This window comes from Lipophrys pholis (assembly GCF_963383615.2).
Source record: "Lipophrys pholis genome assembly, chromosome: 5".
NCBI lineage: Eukaryota > Metazoa > Chordata > Actinopteri > Blenniiformes > Blenniidae > Lipophrys > Lipophrys pholis.
The window spans coordinates 23,832,183-23,857,152 of NC_137628.1; the positions used below are offsets into that span (position 1 = coordinate 23,832,183).

General features: G+C 41.7%; 3 protein-coding genes across 3 annotated transcripts; 1 reads left to right on the plus strand and 2 right to left on the minus strand.

The window, feature by feature from the left end:
- Positions 1 to 5,631: 5,631 nt before the first annotated feature.
- Positions 5,632 to 7,652, plus strand: foxe1 (forkhead box E1). Its single transcript, XM_080464167.1, has one exon. It carries the CDS (start codon positions 5,989 to 5,991, stop codon positions 7,102 to 7,104), a length of 1,116 nt encoding a protein of 371 aa, XP_080320293.1. The 5' UTR covers positions 5,632 to 5,988; the 3' UTR covers positions 7,105 to 7,652.
- Positions 7,653 to 8,340: 688 nt separating this feature from the next.
- Positions 8,341 to 18,105, minus strand: spag5 (sperm associated antigen 5). The gene is made up of 22 exons (XM_080464416.1): positions 16,295 to 18,105; positions 15,995 to 16,187; positions 15,774 to 15,890; positions 15,398 to 15,490; positions 15,171 to 15,305; positions 14,883 to 15,002; positions 14,704 to 14,796; positions 14,406 to 14,540; positions 14,203 to 14,296; positions 13,960 to 14,107; positions 13,780 to 13,830; positions 13,404 to 13,578; positions 12,892 to 13,025; positions 12,395 to 12,563; positions 11,424 to 11,577; positions 10,701 to 10,941; positions 9,861 to 9,993; positions 9,672 to 9,752; positions 9,419 to 9,568; positions 9,218 to 9,292; positions 8,915 to 8,995; positions 8,341 to 8,815 (listed from the first exon to the last, which is right to left on the minus strand). Exons 1-22 carry the CDS (start codon positions 17,686 to 17,688, stop codon positions 8,744 to 8,746), a joined length of 4,038 nt encoding a protein of 1,345 aa, XP_080320542.1. The 5' UTR covers positions 17,689 to 18,105; the 3' UTR covers positions 8,341 to 8,743.
- Positions 18,106 to 20,173: 2,068 nt separating this feature from the next.
- On the minus strand, positions 20,174 to 24,637 carry trmo (tRNA methyltransferase O). Its single transcript, XM_080464484.1, has 6 exons — positions 24,251 to 24,637; positions 23,935 to 24,083; positions 22,639 to 22,813; positions 21,932 to 22,089; positions 21,101 to 21,706; positions 20,174 to 20,972 (listed from the first exon to the last, which is right to left on the minus strand). Exons 1-6 carry the CDS (start codon positions 24,337 to 24,339, stop codon positions 20,737 to 20,739), a joined length of 1,413 nt encoding a protein of 470 aa, XP_080320610.1. The 5' UTR covers positions 24,340 to 24,637; the 3' UTR covers positions 20,174 to 20,736.
- Between the last annotated feature and the right edge of the window lie 333 nt (positions 24,638 to 24,970).

Sequence of the window (24,970 nt, forward strand, 5' to 3'; positions counted from 1 at the left end):
TTACACATATAAATATATCTAACCCCTAATGAAAGTAACAGATTGAAATGATTCTATGAAGTGAATTAGTTCATGATCCTGGAGTCTCTTTATGTCCTGTGGACATGTACACACACAGAGTAGGACAGTGTTTCAGTTTCCTCATTATACCATCTTCAATTATACTTTGTTTTGTAAAAATAGTGAAATGTACAAAAAACTAAATCAAACTTTACTTGTATCATATAGCAATTTTAGTACAAAAAAAAAAGTCGCAAAAGAACTTTACAGGGTAAAAACAGAATAAAAGCAGAGTCACGTCCACCCAACCTTTCTCATGTAATTAAAGAAAGAAAAAAAGAAAGAAAGAAATTAAAAATCACGTCCTCTATTTGGTGTCCGTACGTTCTTTTTGAAGGCTGTTGTTTCCAAATTACTTGTTTGCAACAAATGACTCAACTTTGTTCTTTTTGGTTAAGTCTTCTAAATCTAGATAGAACCTGTTTGTCAAAGTGTTTTTCCACACGTTAATGTGTGTCACTTTTCAGGCTGGGTCATTTCTCCAGCGTCTGGCATTTATTAATAAATTCATTTCCCTATTAGCTTCGATGCTAAAAAAAAAGTTGTGACCGTGTTGTGCTGTGTAGTTAACATATAAGAACGAGCAGTAACTTTTACTGATTAGTTAATTTAATGTTTTCCTTGTCATTTTTATACCATGACAGGTCGTCGACAGGATTGGTCCTTTTAGCTGTATGTTTGATGATGTGAAGGTCAGTGGACGCCTCACAGAGAGAAAGAGCCTCGGTTCTCTCTGTTTGTGAGTTTTTTTTCCTGCTACTCTAGTTTCCTCCCAATATTACTCTATTACTGACTGTTCAATAATGGTAATATGACATACCTATGTGAAAAATCAACCAAACATATGATATTTGCAACTCATCAATTTTTAGGATTAGTTTTTTTAAATCACACACACACACACACACACACACACACACACACACACACACACACACACACACACACACACACACACACACACACACAGATTTAACGGCAGGCTCCCCAGGCTAGTGCACTGCTTCAGTTATGTAAACTGGTCCGAGTTTGGAGCAACTCAACCGTCAGGAGTTTGCATCTCCACCAAACCCCTGCAGCTGGTAATGCAAACAAGACGCCTTCACTTTCTCACAGGTGACACACACACACACACACACACACACACACACACACACACACACACACACACACACACACACACACACACACACACACACACACACACACACACACACACACACACACACACACACACACACACACACACACACACACACACACACACACACACACACACACACACACACACACGAAGAATCGGGGTAAAATGAGGCAAGGAACATTGTGAGTTTCCAAGGATGTGCTTTGCCGATATTCAAATAACTTGGTTTTTAAAAATGTTCAAAGTTTACATTATTAAAATCTCTTAATGGATAGAAAACAATATGGCATATATAGGTATGTGTATTGTTTGTGTGCCTGCAAATTGAATTGTTTACTTCAGCCTCAACATTTACTGAAAAGAAACAATATAACATTAGGCTCAATATTGTTAGTCAACAAATCTTCACATGATCAAACACTTTTGGAAAATAATTGCAATAAGCAACTTTCAAACCAAAATGCTGTTTGAAAGTTGGGAAAATTACAGTTTCCTCTCATTTGATTGGCATTTTTTATGGTCAATGGTGTTTTTGTTCATGAAGTTCTTAGACATCAGTCTTCCACATCTGCTGTTAAAGCTTTTCATTCCCCAGCCCTCATCCCCCGGGCTCAGTGGGAACCCTGCTCGTGCCGTACACGCGTACAAAAGCCACCCGCCTCCACCTGTGCTGTTGCAGGCACCGAAAAACTTAAAGCCAAGTGTTCAAATGCAAATGTCTCATTTGTTTGTCTTTGTTTGGACAGAGCCGTTTCTCACAAGCACAGCCAGGAGTATAGGTGCGACACAAAAGTGGAGAGGTCTTCATTTGCCTTGGCTGCAGCGCTGCTCTGCTGTGCAGCTGTCTCGGCCTCCAGATCATCATTTGTGTCTCTCTGCCGCGCTGTGATGGACAGGCGGAGGCTTCTCACTGTGGCGTCAGTGCATTGCTACAGGGCCCTTAGCTGTGGAGGCTCCCAGATATACGCAGTGATGCCATACACAAGTGCACTTGTAGGGGGATTAGAGGCTCAGTTGGAAGCTGAAGCTACATGAGGTTGATGCAAAGTGTTCAATGCAGCTGTAGGGAGGCGGGGCCTCACCTGATAACTGCCTTAGTTTGCAGCTTTATTTAAAAAAATCATGGAAGGACAATGCTAAAGATTCAAATGTGGTGTTGTGGACTCCTAAGTCTTAGGAGTTGACAAGCCAAATGTCCTAATAAGCCACACAAACATGACCCGGCTGACCTGAACTGGAAATCATTTAAGCATCTTGAGCACATGAACACCTTAAAATAGTTGACAGTGGAGACACTTTCCAGCAGCAGAGGTCACATATTTAATCCACCAGCACAAACACAAAGATAAAAGGCTCTTGAACAAATACTGAGATGGTAAACACTGAGCGAGCGCCAAATCCAGATGTATAAGCAAACTATGACAACTATGAACCTGAGCCCCTGTAACAACGGTTGCCTGAGAAATTACTCACCACTAATTGTTCAAAGCCATAAAGCATACTAAGCTTTCTTAGAAGAAGGGTGAGGTCTACTGCAAACAACATTATATGTCCATCACGTCTGTCAGAAGCTGAAGCGAAGAAACCAACAATCAAACACATCATTATGCTCCTGTAGATCGAGGTGAATCAAGTTGAGGTGATATTCTCTGTGTGGCGCTCTCTTAAAAACACAACTCAGACAGGTTCAACCTTTCATCTATTCTGCATGCAACAAATGCAACTGGAACATAAACTGCAGAGCACCTTTCTGCAATGACTCTTTCTCAATTCTTCATGACACCAATTTACAGTCTATTATTTTGTTTGTTGGTATTTCTATCATTTGTATACTCAATGTAGACATTTAAACACAATTGATATACTTAACTAGATAAACATGTTTGATTGAATGAAAATCAAAACTGAAGTCGCAATTGATCCAGAATACAGGAAGTGGACTATTATAATTGCACTTTATATAAATTTGCTGCATTATTTCTGAGACATTTAGGAATATTAATAATTAATAATTAATAATCAGGCAGGCTAACTCAATGCCAAAGACAGGAAACTTAACCTTTCAATTGTTTTAGTCTTTTATTGTCACTTATTCAGGCCACTTTGACCTGGATAAATAAAGTAATGATGGACAATAGTCCCAAACCATAGATCAACAGCTACTGTTACTATTACATGTAATAATATTTACATGGCAAAGTCCTAATTGTGTACAGATCAGCACTGACTGTGCTAAAGACCAAGGATTAAAATGGAAAAATACATATAACCTCTTGTGGTCTCTTCTACCAACAGGAGAATCAGGAAGGTTTGCCTCAGGCAAATTCATAGTTTACTCATAGATTATCATCAACACACACAATGTGCCGTAAATAGATCTCAATGTTATTTAAGATCGGCAACAAAAGCCTGAAAACAGACAAATATTGCACCTGTTAAACTGTCAGGTACTGACATTGTGAACTATCAGGAGAATATCGCAGAGATCTTAAATGAAAATATGAAAACTCCACAAAACAAAGTGTCATGAGGATATGATCAAGAACAGACAATCCCCCAAAAAATATATTAAATCTTTGTCTGACAGTAGAATCTGTTTCAGTCATTAAAAAATAAACAAATAAAGAAATAGCGACAGAGAATTGAAAGATTAGTCAACACAGAAAGAAGCTCCCAACAGGATATTAGTTATTTTTTTCCTTTTTCCTTTTTATATTTTCTTTCTTTCGTTCTTCCTTTTTCTTTTATCTCCTTCTATCTTTGTTAACTTTAATTACATATGTTCTGTTTCTCTTGAAAACAAAATGGGAAAAATTAATAAAAACCAATGTAAGAACACAAAAAAAATGATCCGCCAAACACGGACAGTGACACTGTCAAAATATCTCCATGAGTGATTCCCGATCTGGAAGGGTGTCAGAGATTACCAAAAGGGGTCCTGCTTTGTTGTTTGTTTGTGAGAGCGGGCGTGTCCACCGCTGTTCGACCTCACTGGGATGTTTTGGAGGTCGGCAAGAAGAGCGCAAAGATCCACTGATACAATAGTAATTTTAAACTTAAAATCCAGATAACTTAAATCATCATACTTCTACGTGATAAACTACTCTTGAAGACTCTCTTTGATATGCTTGTCTTTCTTCCAGCGCCCTATGTTTTCAGCCAGAGCATGTGTGACCTGATGGTTGAGCCGATTCAAGGTGACGTCCAACAGGGACGAATGTACGGACTCATGTTAACCTGAAAAAGCTCCTCATCTCATCACATACCGCTCCCACCCTGTCGTATTACAGGGTGCTGCAGATCCCGCTTAGGACAGCCACATCCGCGGCCCACCCCACAGGACTAAACCTTTCATCAGGCTGTTTGTCTAAGCAAACTGGCGCTCTGGCTCTGACACATGCCTGCAGTGTTCGCCCGGCCTGGTGTTGAGCTGCCGGAGTGTGCTGCCGTGTTTTCCTCTGTTTGGTTAAGAGATTAAGGTGGTGAACCCCCGGCCCCCGTGGACTCCCCAGACCTCATACCACCAGAGTTGCTTGGAGTATCTGCATTGTCTTTTATTGACAGTGAAATCTAATAGCTTTTCAATTCTAGCAAAGCTTTTCCTTGTTGTGACTCTTAAAATTCCCAAATGATGTCACATGAAACAAACTTCCAAGCAGAACCAATGTCAGCCAGTATTTTCTCTGTTGAAAAGTGTTCCCCAGCCCCCGGGTTGTGTTTGGGCTCGATTATGACGGCCCGTACTTTGCATGCTGAAATCACAGGAGGGTTTTCTGTCTGGAAAACATTTACATCTCTTAACACAGCTGGCTGGTCCAACCACTGGCACAAAACAAACAAGGAAGCAAGGAAGAAAAACAACTCCTATGTTAAGTTACCACTAAAGAGGCGTTTTAGTGTTTAACGTCAAAACAACATAGACCATTTTAGACTTTTCAAAATAAACTGAGGTCAGCTTCAAAAGGAAATTTGAATATTTAGAGGAAACGAAATCTGTTCAAACAGTTCTGGTTAGTTGAAATTAAAAAAAAAAAAAAAAAGGATTGTGCCAACAAGGCAGATAGTTGTGGGTAAACACATGACTAAAAATAAAACGGTTATCAAAACAAGGATGTCTATTTTATTTTGTTAAACCTCCCCCCAAAAAAACAATTACAGAAGGTCTTTAAATTCATTTAAAATCCAAGCAAAAATTCATTGGACAATCTCCATTTCTGCTGATACTTCGTCTCTGGCATGGGTTACTTAAAAGAAAATATTTTAAAATCGAAATCCTAACCACAAAGCTGCCAGACGTCACTTGACAGGAACAATAGACCCTTATAAAGCTGAGGTATGTTGAGAGCATGTGATGCTCAGGAAGGGGGTGTGGCCGCTGAGGTGATCTGCAGAGGTAATATGCTCTTCAGGTAAGGCTGAGTGACTCAGTCTCACACACACCTTAAACACGACGAATGGCGCTATCAGATTTCAACTCTTCAACTTCGCATGGCAGCCAACTGCAGGAATAAGCTCAACAAGTGCTGAGTTCAATGAAAGAAGACATCTCAGGAAGTCCGGCTACTTTGAAGATTTGCTCCATTTGAACCCAAAACTAGTGAGTTGTGACTTCCAAAGATTGTTAGCAGGACTGTGTGTGGTCGACAAATGCTCTTTTGAGTTCCACCGTGCAGGATCTAACTCGGGACCTTTTATTCAGATCTGTGGAAACTCCTGAGACTGTGAAGCCTTTGCTGCAAGTTCATTCCACAGTTTGTCGTCTGAGGAACATTTTTGAGCTCTCCATGACAATGCCGGTGGTCAAAGTGGAGAAGGAGTCTCCAGCAGACACGACCTTGCCTGGCTCAAATCCTTCACCACAGACAGAGGAGCAACCCCGCGGCCGGAGGAGGAAGAGACCTCTTCAACGGGGGAAACCTCCTTACAGCTACATTGCGTTGATCTCCATGGCCATAGCCAACTCCCCTGACCGCAAGCTGACATTAGGGGGCATTTACAAGTTCATCACGGAGCGATTCCCCTTCTACAGAGACAATTCAAAGAAATGGCAAAACTCCATTCGCCACAATTTGACCCTCAATGACTGTTTCATCAAGATTCCTCGAGAGCCAGGACGGCCGGGGAAGGGCAACTACTGGGCACTGGACCCTAACGCAGAGGACATGTTTGAGAGCGGGAGCTTCTTGAGACGCAGAAAGAGGTTCAAGCGCTGTGACTTGAGCACTTACGCCTCCTACGTCCACGAGACACCGGTTTTTTCTCCTGTCCAGATCACCAGATCGGCTGCATACCCAAACTCCGTCTACCCCAACATGACGGTCAGCCCCACCTACGGTCAGCAGCTGCATTCTGCCTACTATCCCTCCTCATCCTCTCCGGGGTTCGGACACGGCCAGAGCCGCATGTTCAGCATCAACAACATCATTGGACACCAGGCCAGCATGATGGCAGGACAAGGGCCGGAGGCGATGCAGCAGCCGGGCCGGAGCTTCAGTCCCGAGGGGCTCACGGGCGGATCCAGTCCCTGCAGTTTGGGATCTCCAGGCTTCCAGAGTCAGCCCTGCGGGGGCGCAGTGCCACCCCGCTCCTCTGCACATCCGGGCTTCACCTATTCGAGTCCAAACGGCCATCCACACCACCACCACCACGCACACCATGCACACCAGGCCTCGTACGGACAGGGTCCCACTCAGGGGTACGCAGCAGCAGCAGCAGGTCGGATCCACGCTTCAGCCCACGGCACTGTGGAAACAGTGGACCATTACGGCAGAGTCTCCCCGGTGCCACTGGGCTCTTTCTCCCAGTATAACAACGCAGTAGGTCCCATCACCAACGCCGGGGGATACCTGAGACACCCCACATACCCCGGGAGTATGGACCGCTTTGTCCCCGCGATCTAAGATTGTAGATCCAAGTGTCTTAATCTTTTTTTTCCATAAAATGTCAGGGACTTAAGAGTGTCAAGTGAGCCAGACATTTCTGTGCACAAAATATGTTTTCCCTTAAAGACAAAACTTAACAGACTAAAGGACAGACTGACCATCTGTACGCAACTGTGATTCTCCACTTTCATCCAAGAACCAATTTTCTGTAGTTACCGATGGTAATTTACTTTTTAGACAGATACTATGATTTTAAATTTAAATGTTAAAGTCTCTCCACATGAGTGTAAAATTCATCTAAATTTCTGTGCAGTTGCAAGTTCTGTTGTGTTTTCATTTTTTCCATTACTTGAATGTGCAAGTTTAATATTTCCGAATTCTGCTGAGTTTGTATAAATTATTGTGCTTTGTGGTCTTAGGCTTTTAAGTGGCTTGTATGAAGAACATCAGCTTTAATACATCTGTATGTACTTTCTGGCTGGATGAAAATGCATATTTTGTTTGTCTTTTGGTAATAAACAGAGTGATATAGCACTTCTGCTCTTCAAGAATAAATATTTAAATTATTGATGAATTCTTGGTATTGTAATTTCAGCAAATGTCTGAAGAAAACATTTATTTAGAATATATTATTGAAAACAAAGAAACTCCATGTTTTCTTTGTTGTTTTTTTAAGATTAAAGAGGTTAAATGATGCAGTCATTACATTTTTGTAAACAGAAAGAAAAAACTTTTGTATAAAAGGTGGTCTGGAGCGGCAGCGCTGGCATTCCCTCCGACCGGAGTTATCACCTCGAGACATCAGCACAGCATGAATCCACCCAATCAAAGAAAGTGAAACGACTTGTAACGCCATGCGTCTTCCGAGAAAACAAAGATCAGATAATACCAGAGACTTTTCTTTCACATGAAGTCCTCAAGACTGACAAGATGACTCATTTTAGTTGAGACTTCAGTGACAATTTAAAAAAAAATAATAATAATAAGTGGATGACAACTAACAAATGGAAGAATAGAAAACTTAATATACAACAAAATCAGTTTTCAGACATTGGTATGAAGATTTGGTCATGAAGCGGCAGCTTGGTTTATATAGCAAATTTGGACTTTTAACAACTGACTAATCATACTTTATTAGCGCTTGATATGGAACTACCGATCTCCAGCGCGCCTCTCAAGCCACCGCTGCCCTGGTTATAATGTAGTGAAGCATTAAGAAACGCACAAATATGAGTGAAGCCAGTCCGACCACAATGAAGACAGATTTACATTTATTTAAGCTGGAAAATCTCCAAAGTTTTGGTGCTGCAGCGAGAAAAATCAATAAAACTCATGAATATACAATACCTGAATAGAAACAACCAAAGATATTTAATGGTTGATCTATTGTTTCTCACTTGGCAGAGCACAACTGTAAAACCTCTTTAAGTGTGTGTTCGCTAATGTAGAGTTTAAAAAAAAAAAGAAAAAAAAAGTATTTGAACAAGTTCTTTTAAATTGCATTACTTTCTTCATCGTGAAATGGAAAGAGAAGCATTGAGAGTAACGTCAAACTCATAAGACTTAAAAATGGATTTTAATCATAACAAATATAGCTATGACAACGCTAAAATACAACAAGTATAACCACAACAAACAAGCTTAACAAAACAACCTGTCAGCCGATGTATTCAAGCAGCTGCTGAAGCTGTTCGCAGTTCTTCACAACCTCTGGCAGAGACAGCAACGTCTGTGAAACGAAGACTTCCATCAGCTCAAATATCTACAGACGTTATTGCAGAGAGGATTGTAAAAGAGAAAAAAACCCAGTAAAATACTCGTCTCTCACCTCCCTGATCCTATTGATCATGTGGTTCAGCATGTGAAGCTCATTTTCACTCTTCTGCTGGTTGTTCTGGTGGATGAGTTGCTGTAGGAAACATCATGGAAGATCAAAAAGAGTTTCAAAAGTTAACCCTTTATCAGGTTAAACAATAAAGGTTGCATTTCCACAACTTTTTAAACCAAAAAGATTACGGTCGTCACTATGCATAGGTTATTATGCAGTGATTTTTCTGCTCTGATTGCGCGTGATCCCTGAATTAAAATGAGCCTATAAAGACACATGGTGAAGAGTAACGTTGCGACTTACATGTCTCTTGGCTCTCTCGAGGAGTTTTCCTCTGGCCTGTTCCACTTCCTGAAGACTCGCCTTCAGTCTCTCCACCTGGCGACCAAATACAATCAGTGACGTGCGAGGAAAAGGAAACTAAAGAGTGTTTTCTCGGTAACAATGAATTCATTCATTCATCAATGAGTACAGCTGGTGAAAGTATATGTGAAAAGAGGAGACCTCTTTCAACAGCTGGATCTTCTCCTCCATCAAGTGTGTTTGGTGCGTCGACTGCCCACCAGCCTTCTGCAGTTCTTCCCGCAGGAACTGTGACTCCACCTTTGACTGCTGGACGGCACGACGGAGGTCACTCACATTTTTACGTAAATCCTGGAGGAAGGAAGGGAAGAAAAAAAAAAATGCTTGTGTTGAAAAGTTATTCTAATATAATAAAACTCATTTTTAGAACCGTTTTTGTAATGTGGTGCCTCACATTATTGTCATTTTTGTATTTATTCAGAGCTTCCTGGGCCACTTCTACGTCTGCGATCAATTTTACCAGCATCTTCTCGTTCTACAAAAAAAAAAAAGATACGCCGTTAGCAGAGATTTTCTTTGCTCATTGAGCCATCTTTAACTTTGCTGGGCATCACAGACGTCAGCATTGAGGAGTTGTCGTCACCTGAACTTTCTGCTGCAGAGCCTGATTTCCTCTCTCCATCTGGTGATTCAGATGGCTGAGCTGATGCTTCAGCTTTGAAACCTCATCCTCATGTCTGCCGAGTGCAGCCTGATGCTCCACCTGCAGGCCACAACTGGAAACACATGCACAAAATGGAAACGCAAAACCTTGATCAGATGCTGACAGCCTTGTAACCTCCCTTTTTTTTTTAGGGTCAAACACACTTTACATCTTATATTTTGAGCAGTCGCCTCAAACCAGGAGGTACATTTGTCATACATGTTTAGTTTTGTTGTTGTTAACGATACAAACTCGGCTCCCTTTTTTTTGTATAGTCATGTAGCTTGAGTCCTTTAAACACAGTTTACAATTATACATTTTTTATAATAAGTGACAGTAATCTAACAATACACAAACTACTTGACTTTCAGGCAGTAATTGCGCAATAATACAACTCTGATCATCATTATAGCATCATAAAAGCCTTTCTAGTGAAGAAATGGTTTTTACTTAATGAATTATTTCTGGTGGTACGTGTATGTAAATGATCATTATACATTTAAAATCAATCCAAAATTTAAAAAAAAAAAAAAAAAAAATGGACATTTTTGAAACAAATGTTTGGAGACTTAGATGAAAAGAAAACTAGAACTCTACTTGCTCTTTTGTTTAAGCTTTAATATTTCATGAACAAATCTGACTTTTTCTTATTAGAACCTAAAATAATTCCTACTATTTATTTTACTTGTTAAAAGTTTCATTTTATTATTAAAACGGACTTCGGCTGCAGTCTTTACAGTATTTATTTGCCATAAACTCAAAATGCTTGCGCGTACTCACACAGTGTTGTGCAGCTGCAGCAGCTCGGCGTCTTTGCGCTGCCGCACCAACTTGAGGGTGCCGACGAGCTCCCTGACGGTGCTGCTCAGCTCAGACAGCAGCTCTGCCACTCTGCTCTGCTCCTCTTCCTCCAGCCGGACTTCATCCAAACCCTGTTTAGGAGTGACGGCTGCGATGCGGGTGAAGGCGCTTGTCTCGCTGAACAAAGTTTCACCCTGTGACTCTGGTACTCCTGTAGACTCTGAAGAGCAGGGTGATGGCAACTTAGATGTTCAACCTTTCAAAGTCTTTTCTTTGTGAGTTGATTTAGTGCTTTATTATTGGATCTTTTATTTTTTTTTTTCGTCAGGAAGGTTTTAAATTTCACTTATTCATGTAGCTGGCTGAGTTGTGTGTTTTTACAAAGCACATAAAAATTACAATAACTGCCATCAATGTGCCTTCCAAACCAAAGTACATCCAGTTATTTATAGAAAAAGGACTGATAATCACCAACAGAACTCAAATGCCTCCTTTTCATACGGTAACTTGACATCTTGTCTATAAAAGTAAAGTTGCAGGAATTTAAATGCAACCGTTTTTGTTCAGTCGTCTAAACAGACTGACACAGATTTAACTCGACACACAGGGTCAATGTTGACAAGTGTATTGGAGATTTAAATGTGAAACTACCCGATGCCTGCCTCTATGAGCCACAAGCACATGAGGGTTGAGTTACACTACCTGGTGAAGCTGCTGTGTCTGTCTTGGCATCATCCTCCTCCTCCTCCTCCTCAGTTAGTGCCATCATGATGCTGCTGACAAAAGAGTTTGTGGGCTGATGAAGCGCCACGGCATTGCCTGGTTGAGAAGCTTTGTCCTTCTGCAGCTCTGGCTTCTGGAAACGAAAAGAAATACTGCATCAATCTGCGTGTACAAATTGACTCCAGCATTTCTCTTACAGCTTCGAATGCAGAGCTGTGCAATGTCATAATGTGTAAAGTACAACAAAAGCCTTCTTCATTTTTAGTTGCTAAACACTGTTTGCTTTTTTTTTTCTCCACAACTTTGTTTTATTGAGTTTTCAAACAAACAGATGTATGTTCGATTGGATCTTAAACAATATATACGTTTGCACATACTTTTAACAACCATAACAGTTGTGGTACTACTGGGGAAACTCAATGTAGATTTTTTTTTTTCTGCATCTGATCAAAGTACTTTCATCAGTGAAATTACTTCCTCCCCAAATCTAAAACACTTTTGTTTCTGCCTTTGCTCTGCCAAAGAGTACATTGGCCTGATAAAACATTATATAATAATAGCTTCAAGTTCAATTACAGGTTTTTTTTTGCCAATCTAATTCTGGGAATACCAAGGCAATTTTGTTGGCAACTTTTGTCCAATAAAACCTCCCATATCTCACATTGATGTGGTTTTAAGATTGTTTGAATTTTATCTTTTGATGTAAGGCTATATGTGTTATTAAAACATATGAACAGAAACTAACATGAGGTTTCATTTGAATTTTCCAAGTCAGGAAATGGTGACACAGGCTCCAATCACATGTTCAGCCACAACAACCAAGCAGTTTCATTCAAAACAGAGTTGTTGACCCGAGTACTTTTTCACTTACCCACAATGCAAACCCAGGCAAAAACAATGACACTATCAGAAATATTTTGAAAAGAATCCACTGGAACATCTAGCGTTACCTGGTCCCGGAGTGTGGCATGTAGGCCGTTGGTGAGTCCCCGCAGACTGTGAAGCACCAGAGTGATTTCAGTGGCAGCCTGGGCCAGCTTCTCCTCGAGCTCCAGCTGGGTCGTGCCGGCTCTGGACCTCATGGTGTCCAGCTCCTCATGCAAAGTCCTGTTTTCAAGCCTGAGTCACCAAAAGAAAATAACTTAAAGTTCTGGAAGCAGAACTAACATTTGATGACTTCACAACCATTTGTCGTAAAATTAGCAGCAGATAAATTTGCCATGAAGTCAGTTCAAAGATCTCTTGATTACATTTTCCTTCCTGAACCTACGTTACATGCTGGAATATTTCCCATGTCACTTTGCAGAAAATTGTTTTGAATTGCCTCTGTATTCAAATGGGAAAAAGTGAATTAAAGTGAGATGACTTCAAGGGACATTTTACAGTCTACTTGTCTACACCAAAAGCCACACACTATGCAACATAAAATACTTAACGTTTAACTTACTGAAGTTGGCAAACTTCTCCTTTGAGGTCCTCACACTCAAGGTTCCTCTCCCGCAGACCTTGCAGATTTGCTCTCAGCGTGCCCTCACTTTCAAGCACCTGCTCCCTCGCCAATTCATTCTCCATCAGCAAGAACTGAAAAGCCCAAAGATTACAACAAAGGTTCACTCAAATTCTCACTGGAATAAATGAAAACGTCTTTCATGAACATTTTAAATGACTTTCAAAATGGCAGATTAGAACAAGAAAGCAGAACAGTTATTTAAAGAAATCATCTTTCAATACCTATAGTGATGCTGATGTGTGAGTGAATGTACAATGTGTGAATGTGACTGCAGTGTAAAGATCTATAATCCCGCTGAAACAGTAAAGATCCCTTTTGGAAGTGAAATCCATTTACTCAAGCATAGAAATCGAGCAACACAAAAAAATAGTCTAAATTATAAACATCCAAAACAAGAAACCTATTACCATAACACACACACACACGCACGCACACACACTCAAACTGACCTCGTTCATTTCCTGCACACCCTTGAGTTGTGTACAAAGATCTTGTAGACGCTGGATCTCTGCACTCTGAGACTGAGAGAGGGTCTGCAGCTGACCGAGCTGCTGCTCGCTCCGAGCCAGAGCCTGAGTCAACCCGCGCTCCCGCTGCTCCGACTGATCCAGTGAGGTCGCCAACCTGGAAACAAGCGCAGACGAAGCACAGAGCAGCATTAGAGGCAACGCTTTCTCCAACATTTCTCTCAATGTTTCCTGAAGAGGCTCGTCTGGCTCCAACAGGATTGCAGTTTCCATTGCCAACTCAATCGCTGCTGTTGGGACACTAATGTTTCAGTGTTTCTCTGAAAATGGCTGTTCGTAACAGGCCATGGCCACTCACTCGTTTTCTCGCTCCTTGGCGTCTTTTATCTCCTGCCATGACTGCTGCGACCTGAAAACAATGGTGGAGTAGAAAAAAAAATAGAGCATAATTTTCTTCTTTCACAAATGCTATACAAGTCTATATTTGTTTCATGTCCTCATCTCTTTAACAGAATCCCTACGGTTGGACGTTACTTACTTTGTACTCTCCGCAGCAAGAGCCTGCTCCAGGAAGGTGTAGGATGCTAGAGTGGAGGAAACTGTGGCAGAGAGCTCCGTCACCTTCCTCCCAAGCTGGCCTGTCTCTTCCTCTTTTTCATTTAGCTTCTGCAGCAGCACACCAGTCTCTAAAAATCAAAATGGAAAATCCAAAATAATAAATGTCTCAATCGGGAAGAAAATCATTCGAAATCAGAGCATAATAGTTGAAAATGGTTATTACCTGTCGTCAGTATTGTCACCTGCAGATTTAAATCACCAATTTGTTCTTTGGCGGTCTGGAGACTGGAATGAGTTTCGTTCAATTCCTCTTCAAGCTGTTGAGTACAAGTTCATTTAAATGATGAGAGTCGCTTTGATATCAAGAGCGAAGGACTAAAAGTTGCAGGGAAGGAAAATCTTTCAATGGAAATACAGACAGCCGACCTGCTCTCGCTCGTCAATAGCTTGATCTCTTCTAAACATATGTTCATCCCTCTCACTCAGAGCCGCCACTGCCTTCTCATTCAGCTTTAAGAGCATGGGAGCAGCTTTTTGCAGGAGACTCCTGACGGTGGTGAGCTGCGGAAAAATGATTACCGGGTTTATGAACTTTATTACATCTGTAAAATGCCGTAAAGCTGAGATTTGCCCATGACAGTAAAGTTACTCAAAGAGCATGATTCAAAGAATTGTTGAACGAAACATTTGTCTAATTAAACTATAGTTGACACGTTAAGCTTACCTCGTTTATCAAGCTTGACTGATCATCCATCGCTTGTGACAAGAGATAAGAAGCTGAGCTCAGCGTTTCTGTACAGGAATGGCTTAGTGACACCTGCATTAGTGGAGAAAAGAAACCAGTAAGCTCAACTGTGGGCAAAACGCTGAATAACAACAGACTTTATTGCTCGGTGTCTGCACCTGTTCTGGATAGATTTGTTTTAGAGCCGCCAGGAGCTCATGCTGAGACCCCAGACTCTTCTCTAGCTCTGAAATCTCAGTGGCACAATGCATCCTCAGCTGATCCATGGCACTGAAGACCTGCGGAGAGAAAAACAACCACCACCCATTTCACAGGCGAACAAACTTTATACAGAACTAGTAATTTTTCTTTAAGAACTGCTTGTAGACTAGAGCAAATATTATTCCACTCGACAAGCACAGACTCAACTACAGAGGCCAAAAAGGATTTAAAGCATCAGGTCTTACCGCCTCCTTGGCTGTGAAGGCGTCCTCCATCTGAGTCCTCATGTCATTTCTCTGTTGAAGAGCTTCTTTGACTTTTTGTGTCAGCCTCAGGTGAGTCTCTTTTGACTTGTCAAACAAAGACATCATATGGCCATACTAAACAGAAGAGTGCACACAGAAAAAGAATATCAGAAAATGAATGCACCAATGACGTATTATGAGCAGACCGATAAGCCGTGTGAACTTACATGTGAAACCAGGCTTTGATGGTCCTCGGTAATAATGCCACCTATTTTTTTCATGCTGGAGAGAGCAGCATCGGTGTCGCTACTCAATGAAGTCTGTTGGGACAAAAACAGTAAAGTCACCACATTTGAATTAAATGTTTAACTCACTTTCATGCCTTCTTTAAAATGTTTCAGTAAATGTAAATATGACCTCTTGTTTCTGTGCTATAGATTCTTTGTATTTATGATCAAGATTATGCATCAAAAATACAGTATAAACTGTATTTTTTTGGGGGGGGCGGGGGGGTAACATGTTAAAAGCCTGGGATGCCAGAGTATGTTCTCCTATGTAAAACTGAAAAAGTATAGAAGGAGGATTGTGTTGTTTGTGTCTCACCATATTGATCCTCATGCTTTGCATTTGTTGCGAGAGATTCTGCAGAGATCTCCCATCGAGTTCCAACTCGCTGATCTTTCTCAGAGCCTCCAAGTACAAATCTCTGTGCATCGTCGTCTATGGAAATACAAAACGTCAACATTTAAAGCGTCGTGATTTCAGAGCGACTCCACCATATAAGGCCACGCATCATTGTAACTGTTGACAATAAGTGTCTTAACCTGGCTGAGTTCAGTGTGGTCCGTCTGCACTAGCTTCTCCCTGAGGTCTGAGGGGGGACAGCCTGCAGATACACACTGCTGTGATCTGGCTGCAGACAACTGATGCACCAGGGCCTCAACCATCATCATGCTAGACATCAGCCTCTGCTCCAGCTCCTGTCTCGGTAGACACTCCAAGGTGCCTGGGCTCAAACTGAAACCACATCAGAGCAGAGAACAGATCAAATGTATTTGCAGTCATAAACAAAACATCAGGAATGATTTTCATTCTAAATCAGTAATTTAAAAAAACAAACTCACTTCCACAGCAGAGGGTCGGTCACGGTGCAGGAATCAACCACAGAAAATTCTCTCTTTCTTTCAAACTGGCCAGATGTATTGAGGCTTTGGTCAATCAGTTTGACTGGACTCGTGCCCACAGAGACACTGTGAGACTCAACAGGAGTAGCTCTGACTGGTGGCGCTGTGGCTGCTGCAGAAGCACAATCAGGAGCTGGGCCCATCTTCCCAGATGCTAAAAAGAGGAATTCAGCCATCTGCCGAAGCTGCTGCTGGAGAGGACCTTCACGGAACAATGGGACATCGGGAACGGGCTTCTTCACTTCAGACTGGCGCACCGCGCCACACTGCTCTTCCAAATTCTCAACAAGTTGTCTGACTAGGTTTGGCCGAGCCTTTTCTAGTGTTGTGGAGTTGAACAGAGGACAAGGCATAGGACTTTCCAAATGCTCTGCCCATAACCCAGCAGGGTGAACATTAAAAGGGGCCAACAAGCCTTTCTCGTCCTCAAGAGCAGAATCATCAGCTGGAAACTGGTCTTGGGGTAGATCTCCAAAAGCTTTTAATACACATAGAGACATTCTCCTGACAATGGGAGTGAGGAGTCCCGACGGCAATGCTGAGGCACCCGAGGGACATTCTGACAGGACCTTCAAAACATCGAAGGGTTTCTCCTCGGTGTTAAACTGAACGAGTCCATTTCCAGATGAACCAATGGCGCTGTCTTTTGTCCCAGTAGACTCATGACATCCTTTTGTAGAGTCCACTTGAGAGACATTTTCTACACACTGCTGCATCTCCACTGGCCCGGGACTTTCTGCGGAAGCTGCAAGATGGCTGCCGTTTGAAATCTCCACTGGATAAACTGCTGAAAGCCCTGCATCACTGTCGTGTTGGGTTGAATATTTTGACATTTCCTGCACTTGGCTATTAACAACTTCATTATCTGAAGCATCTAAAGATGCGTGAGGCAGCGAGGCTCTACTATTTGCAGATGAATCAGTAGCGGACGCAGCTTCAGGTTTCTCCAGTTGGCTGATAGGCTCTTCATAATCATCTTTGACATGGTCCACAGCAACAAAAACACATCCGCCAGCTTCCACAGGCTGACAGTCTAAGAAGTGGTCTTCTGGTAAAGGAAGTGTCTTCTCTGAGAAGTGGATGTCGTGTGATTTTCCAGCTTCAGCTCCCTCGGAAATAGAAGAGCTAGAAGTGGTACCATCCTGTTGGCTCGCCTGGCTATCAATCATTCCCAAGCTTTCTATTTCAACCTTCATGGGCTCCAGAGTAAGGCTCCGACATAGAGGGGATGAAACATTTTGAATAGTAAAGTATGGATGATCTAAATGATCTTTATCATTGTGCAAATCTTCATCACATAATGTGCTTGGTTCTACAGCATAGTCATGTGACATGTTGGTGATCGCAGTGTGGCAATCTGAGAGAAGAACCGTCTTGTCTGCAAACTTGGTGCTGTCAACAAATTCAATCTCTCCTCCAGTGCAGTTAAAAGTTTTGAACGTTACATCCGTCAGTCCATCTGCAGGCTTGCCAGAATCATCTGTAGTTTCGGAGAGGGTACTGCCAACAGCAACATCGTTTTCCGGTGCAGAGTACGGATGATCAGCATGTTCCACTTGGCACAGCTGGACGCAGTCATCAGGGAAGTGAGTCAAATTTACAGTTTCGTCTTGTGACGGTTCGCCCAGTTCTGTGCTGGGTAGAGGAATTGTGTCATCTTGTATTCTGGTGGTGTCTGAAACTTCAACTTCTCCACCCTCACAGACAAAGGACTTCAAAGTGACATTTGTCTCTCCATCATCTCCCTGAAGTGCTCTTGAATCTCGTCTGGCTTCTTTTTCATCCAGGTCCCCAATGGCAGATGGAGCGTTGGGCAATTCGAAGACACGTGGTTCACTAACATCAACAGGGTTCAGCTCCTTCATCTCAGGATTGAAATAAGGGTGTTCTTCATGCTCATTGAATGACTGCAGCATACTGTGACAGATAACTGTATCTTTTGTATCATTGTTGGCTGTATCCTGGTCTTGAGGCAAAACAATGCTCTCCTCTGTACACCGTGAAGAGTTTGAAATCTCGACCTCACCTCCAGTGCAAAGGAAGGATTTCAATGTTACATCTTCAAGCCCACCAGAAGCTGGGGTAGTCATCATGTCAGCAGTGGGGGGACTGGTTTGTATCAGTTTGGTGGGAGAAGAAGAGTCTTTGTCACTGACAGGAATGTCACCCTGTTCATAAGAATGGGAGGTGAGTGAGAAAAAGGTTACAAATATACAATCAACATAAAGAAGAGCGACTACTTACAAACAGCATAAACAGTGTTTCTAAACACCTACCTTTGTCATTTTCCCAGCTTCAGCAGCGAGTTGTACTTTAGCTCTAAACCTCGATGTTGAACTTGACAAGCACTGAATTTCATTGTTCAGACTTCTCAGAGGGGTCCGGCCAACGTATCTGCTGGAGGGCTGATATCAGCAGAAGTCAAAAGAATATTAATTATTTGGTCTTATTAGTTTTTTAACATCATACATTACATGTGACAAGGTGTAAATTTGGTTTACCAGGTCTTCCCCACGTGAACTTGACTTCCTGGATGACATTCTTAGGAAATTCTCAGAAACTACCTGTAAAATTGAGAAATCAGTGGAGCAAAATATTTTCTTATAAGATATGCAATAAAATACATACAAATTGAATCAATCGCTTAGTACCAAACTTTTCAAACACCACATTAGATGCACCTGGTCTGTTTCCAAACAAAAGCAACAATTTATTTCTCTGCAAACTGTATTAATCTTAGCATGTCAGTGAATTAACATATTCACTAGTTTGTTTGTTTTGTTTAAATGCAGCATAAAGCCTCGGATCTTGTCAAACCAACTCTGTCAGTCAAAATGTCATTCCTTGCTTCTTCAGCTTTGGTGGAGTAAGTTTAAGAAATATTCAAAGGAGAGCTGACAAAAATGTCCTCTTTATATCCACCCCTCTCCTTCGCTTGAGCTGAACTGATTTGAGAGTAGATCTCTTCCGAGTGGGTTTCAAAGAAGTAGACAGTGATTACAAGAGAACGTGTTTCAAAGTGCTGGGTTTGTTTTCGCCAGTGTTGTTAAGAGCAGTGAGCACTTCCAATGTCGCTTCTTGAGCTAACGCAACACAGGGCGAACCAATACCAGCCCCAGCGCCTTGTGAGCCCTCAAAGTTACATTAAATCAACAAACCCCCTCTGACATGTTCATTACTATGTGCATTTTAGCAGAAAGTGCTCTCATGTCTGAGCCGTGAGAGTGTTACTTAACGTAAGTCCGTTCGTTGACGCCCAACCGAGGAAGATAATCGTTTCAATTGTGTCAAACCCGAAGTTTACATTAAGCGAAAGTACATTACCTTACAAATGTCACCAGGAAACTTGGAACGGCGTCGCTAAAGAGAGACGTTTGGACTGAGCAAGTGTTTTATTGAGCGTCCATCAACCGCGTTTCTTTTAAAACATGAGCGTGAGCGCTGTGATTGGGCCGTTTTTCTTGTTCGTGAGCTGCAGAGATCTGTCAATGAGTGCAGAGTGCTGCCACCTACAGGAACACAGAGTCACTACACTGGGGCGCGTTTTGTTTACCCAGTTAAAGACACAAAATAACCTTTATTGATCATTTTAAGTGAATTCGACGACAGTAAAGGTGGGTTTATTAAGTATTAGTCAGTTCTTGTGGTAGTGACAATATGGCACATACACTTTCAATATCCTCCCCAATTTCGTTTTAAATATCTACGATCTAGAATAGAATAAAAAAGAAAATACTATATTAATCGCAGAGGAAAAAAAAAATTTTCTATGCTCCACACAGAGTAGGATATAATGAATACAACAGAATGTTAAAATATCACATGAGCCAAAATAAAAATGAAGTAAATATTAAATATTTATTTGTACAAGGCTTAACATTGACTATGTGCATTTAAAACACCACAAAACATTTTTTACAGGGAAGAGCTATGGAGTCTGATGGCCACAGGAAAGAAGGATTTCCTGCTGCTCTGGAGTGCACTTTACAGGAATGAGTCTGAAGCTGCTCCTGCTGTTGACCAGACGTCGTGGAGGGGGTGAGAGACATGGTTTAGGATAGTGGACAGTATCTTCCTCTCTGAGACCATATCAATGGTGAACTCTTATCGAGGCCGTTTGAATTAATGAAGTAATTTTCACGACAACCAATCATACCGATGACGTATGAATAGCAGCATTTTTATTTACATTTTTTTTAAATGCAAATCACAAATACAAACTCAATCATAAAAGTAATCTTTCATGGCTGAAAGTGCCATTCTGTAAATTAAATACAAGTTTCCGTGAAGACAAAAGTAGAAGGAACATTTTACAGATTGTTGTGTTTCCATTGTACATGAAAAGTGACATTATACTCCGAAATCCTTCACTGAACTGGCTCTCACACTGAGGCGAAGTGACGCTCAACTGGCCGAACCTGAACTACCTCCGCGAAGCCTTGTCCAAACCAGCAGGTGATGTCAGCGGCGTCAAGGGTGAAGAAGAAGAGTCTATCACTGCAGCGCGTCCTCCTGTAGACTGAGCGGGGGTCTGCTGACAGAACCCCCCTGATGGCAGCAGCAGCCTCCTCTGCACTGCGGAGAAACTTAAACCTGGGTCTGTCACTCTCGTAGGGTCCTGTGTATCACAATAGTATATCAGCCTTTCTGCTGGAACATTGCCTTCATGATAATACGTCACCACAGCGCCATCTACTGGAAGAAAATTGCCCATTACCTGGTTTTACAACAGGGAGATCGTCTTACCCGACAGCTGTGTGGGAAGAAAATCTGCCAGCTGCCTCTCAGCATGAGGCGTGAAGCGCACATCCAGGCTGGCAACGGGTGGCTGTCGGATCCAGTCTGCAATAGTAGTATAGGTGTCCTCTCCAAAGCAGGGGCGATCCACTAACTCTGATGGTTTGGCTTCTGGTGAATCGGAAACCTTCTTCCCGTCACATCTGAGTTGGCAAACGTCATCTTGGCTCACATAGGCCTTGACTTCCTCCAACGCATTATGAAGGTGTTCGGGGAGGGAAAACTGAGACCTGACACTTGATGGATTTGTTAAAGAATTATCATTTTCAAAGGTGTGTTTTGATCGGAGGCTTCCAGCTTCACATTCAACGCCTATTCCTTCAACCTTTATGTTTAACCGAGCATCTGAATCTGAATCTGAATCTGAATCGTTATGCACGTTGACGGTATTTGTCTCTTCATTCAGCGACACAACGGAGTCCATGTTTGAATCACGGGGTTCAGTGAACACGCTCGTTCTCGTATCAGGGGAGTCGTATTCTGGTATGTAGGGTTTGATGTCCAGAACCGGGGTGCCAGCAATCATGTCAATGTCCGACAGATGGAGTGTATCACCTGAAAAAATTTAAGGAAAAATAAAAACCACCATTATTCATTCACACCAACAGTAAAGTTAGAAATTAGACATTAACCTAACAAGAATGTTTTTGGATCATGGGAGAAAAAAAACACACAAACAATATTATTATTACTTAGATGAAAGTCACACAACACAATGACTATATTGCCAATCACCCCTCATCAATTCCTCCTCAGGCTGACACGTTTTGAACTCCTCACCTTCAATCCCATCCAGTTTTGCCAGGGTCAGGCCCAGGGCGTTTGGTCTGTGCGGACTGCGTGTTGAGTACACGCCCACTCTCTGACCGTTCAGTCTGGGTGGCTTCACTTTGGCTTTGTAATTCAGGTGCCCATTTTTGTGAAAGAGAAAAATGATCCTGTGGAGACCAGAAGACAGGGGCGGAGAGACGAGGTGAGATGAACTTCGGCTCCACTAGCATCTGTTTTGTGTACAAAGACATTTTTGTAGAAATAGAAAGAAGAAAAAGTGGCCCAGAAGGGTAAAACTATAGGAAGAAAAAGTTCCTTAATATCACCTGATACACGTGGAACACTCATATTGTCCAAACATTCATATTCATATATTCATATATCAACTAATTCAAGTCCAAGAATGGGAATCAAAAAGATCTACATTATAAAGTTGATTCAATGCTTCAGTGCAAATAAATTGTCCATGAGGGTTTTTGAGCTCCAATATATAAGGAGGTGATACAAGTTTAAATGAAACGAATAAAACACCCACATTTAGAACCAGCAGCACTTCTGCAACATGATCATTACAATATTTTTACAGTCACTGGAATGGAAAACATCAGTCTCAGCTATTTATAAAAAACGAAGGTTTTTAAATGAATGATTGCATTTATAAAACAAAACATGACCGCACAATAGCTTCACCTACTTCAAAAAACAATAAAACTTACCAGACATGGGAGTACTGTTCCAGACCAACCAGAGCGTGATCGGGGTTGTTGAAGACACTCGGCCGTATCTGAAGTTTTGCCCTGGAAGGGCCACATATGGTGGGCTGCCTGGGTGTCCCAGTCTTCACAGAAAAGCAGGAGCTGACGTAACCGATCGGGACTGTCTGGATGTTTCCTTTAAAACAACAAAGTCATTTGATAATTTGTACTTTATTAATGCATTTTGTGTGTGTGTGTGTGTGTGTGTGTGTGTGTGCGTGCGTGCGTGCGTGCGTGCGTGCGTGCGTGCGTGCGTGCGTGCGTGCGTGCGTGCGTGCGTGCGTGTTGTTTTAATAACTCTTGTTAGCGATAATCCTTGTACCATTACCAACAATATTTGCTCGATATGTCCACTCTCTCTCATGTTCAAACTATCCGAACATGGACTCTCCCGCTTCATCTCTAAACTCCTCCACCTTTTTTGTCCCTCTAATGTGTTCATTAGTAATCCTGTTCTTCCTGACCACTCGGCATCTACACCTCGGCCGTCTCCAGCTCCGCCTCCTTGGTCCACGCAAACGGTGCACGGACAACTCGTCCACAAAATTGCAACCCTGGACAACTCATCCACGACTAATTTCTTCTGAATTACTGATTCGAAGGATAGGATTTCAAAGTATATTTGACACATTTGGAAGGATTATTAAGTATATTTAACACAAAAACATGCTGGTGTATTAAGGTCGACAATATTGTGTATCTTTAGCGTCTTTGATATGGCAAACAGAGGATTTGTTGGAGCATAATAATCAGCTTGATTTAGGAGTCTAATGGCCTTCTTCTGAAGCAAAAAAAAATAGGATTGATGTTTGTTTTATAATTATTGTTCCATATTTCCACACCATAACTCAAATATGGAAGAATGAGCGAGTTATATAATAAGTTGAGTGAATTTTGATCTAATACTGATCTGATTTTACACATTATGCCAATATTTCTTGGGCCAATTTTGACTTCAGGATATCTATATGTGGCTTCCAACTGAGCTTTTCATCAAAAGTAAATCCTAAAAATGTTCAATTTGTTTACTATGTAGAGAAACAAAGCCGTGTGATAATATACTAAATATAAATGGGCATTTACTAGATATATGAAAAATATGTAAAATATCAAATAGAAATATTGTACAGGATTTATCTTCTCAAAACAAATTCTGAAATCTCCTCAGTGGACGAGTTGTCCTCCACACAAGGTGCCACTGTCCCAAAGAAACCAGAGGCCTCACAATGGATGATTGACATGAAATTAGAGGATCACCTTGCTCTAAATCGGCCTGTGGTGAAGATATCGAAGGTGGTGAAGGCGCTTGTTCTTTATCACCCCCACAGTGTTCAATCTGGGAGACAGCAGCCTGGACAGAGACCAGATGTTTGCGATGAGCTCTGGCTGCACTGTCCAACATCTGTCTGCGGGGGGGATAAAACACATGATGTAATGTGGGGAAGGTGGGATGATTATATTCACCAAGAACAAGGACAATCAGGCCATTTCTATAAAAGTCACATGACGGTACAAACTGATCAGGGTCACTGACAGACTTTTATAACTTCCAGTAAAGTCAAAGTAAACATACCTGAGATTCTTGATCTCTTTTCGCATGACAGACACCTGCTGATTCAGTTTCTTTACGTCTTCCTCACAGCATTCACACTGCGGGCTCATCTTTCTGAATTAATGGCTAGAAGAGAGAAAAGAAGAGGTAAACACACCTCTGTTGTGAGCATGAGTTAGCGTTTAGCAGCAGCAGCAGAAAAACCGGAAGCACGTGTCGGATTGAGGTTGGCCAACAAAAAACATTTCAAGAGACACCGAGTTAATGAGCAACAGCTCATTAAAAGCTACCAATCTCACTAAGAGGATCATACGGATCTGATATCCATCTAACTGTGCCCTGGCTCTGATGTATGTATATATAACACAGATTACACAAGGCGGATTTATTCATGTGCTTTAATATTGCAAACCGCTTCATGTTTTCCACCAGCAGAGGGCAGCCAAGAGTGAGTTATTTCATTTTTCAAAAAAAACTTTATTTACAAAATACAGTCCAAGTGATCAGTACAAGGGTATGTGACAGCTGTGTAGGAAGAAAACGTGCATTTACTGAATACATGCTCGTGAGTATTTGCATATACACTTCCTCCAACATGTCCAAACATTGCAGTACAATGCATTTATCCGACAACTATGATCCCAAGTTGTTGTAGAAGTTTAAATACAACAAAGTAAAGATCACTGCATCTAAACAAAGCAATTATCTCACAACAATACTGTAATGGTATCTGATATGACT

Bases quoted from the DNA above. Each gene is read 5' to 3' on its own strand.
- foxe1 (XM_080464167.1), top strand. From the start codon at position 5,989: ATGACAATGCCGGTGGTCAAAGTGGAGAAGGAGTCTCCAGCAGACACG.
- spag5 (XM_080464416.1), bottom strand. From the start codon at position 17,688: ATGTCACATGACTATGCTGTAGAACCAAGCACATTATGTGATGAAGAT. The intron at 16,188-16,294 runs GTGAGTTTGTTT...ATGTGGTTTCAG, and splicing joins ACCGACCCTCTGCTGTGGAA to TTTGAGCCCAGGCACCTTGG. The intron at 9,569-9,671 runs GTGAGGCACCAC...TCCTTCCTCCAG, and splicing joins AATACAAAAATGACAATAAT to GATTTACGTAAAAATGTGAG.
- trmo (XM_080464484.1), bottom strand. From the start codon at position 24,339: ATGAGCCCGCAGTGTGAATGCTGTGAGGAAGACGTAAAGAAACTGAAT. The intron at 21,707-21,931 runs GTGAGGAGTTCA...AAATTTTTTCAG, and splicing joins AAAACTGGATGGGATTGAAG to GTGATACACTCCATCTGTCG. The intron at 20,973-21,100 runs GTAAGACGATCT...TGTGATACACAG, and splicing joins TCTTCCCACACAGCTGTCGG to GACCCTACGAGAGTGACAGA.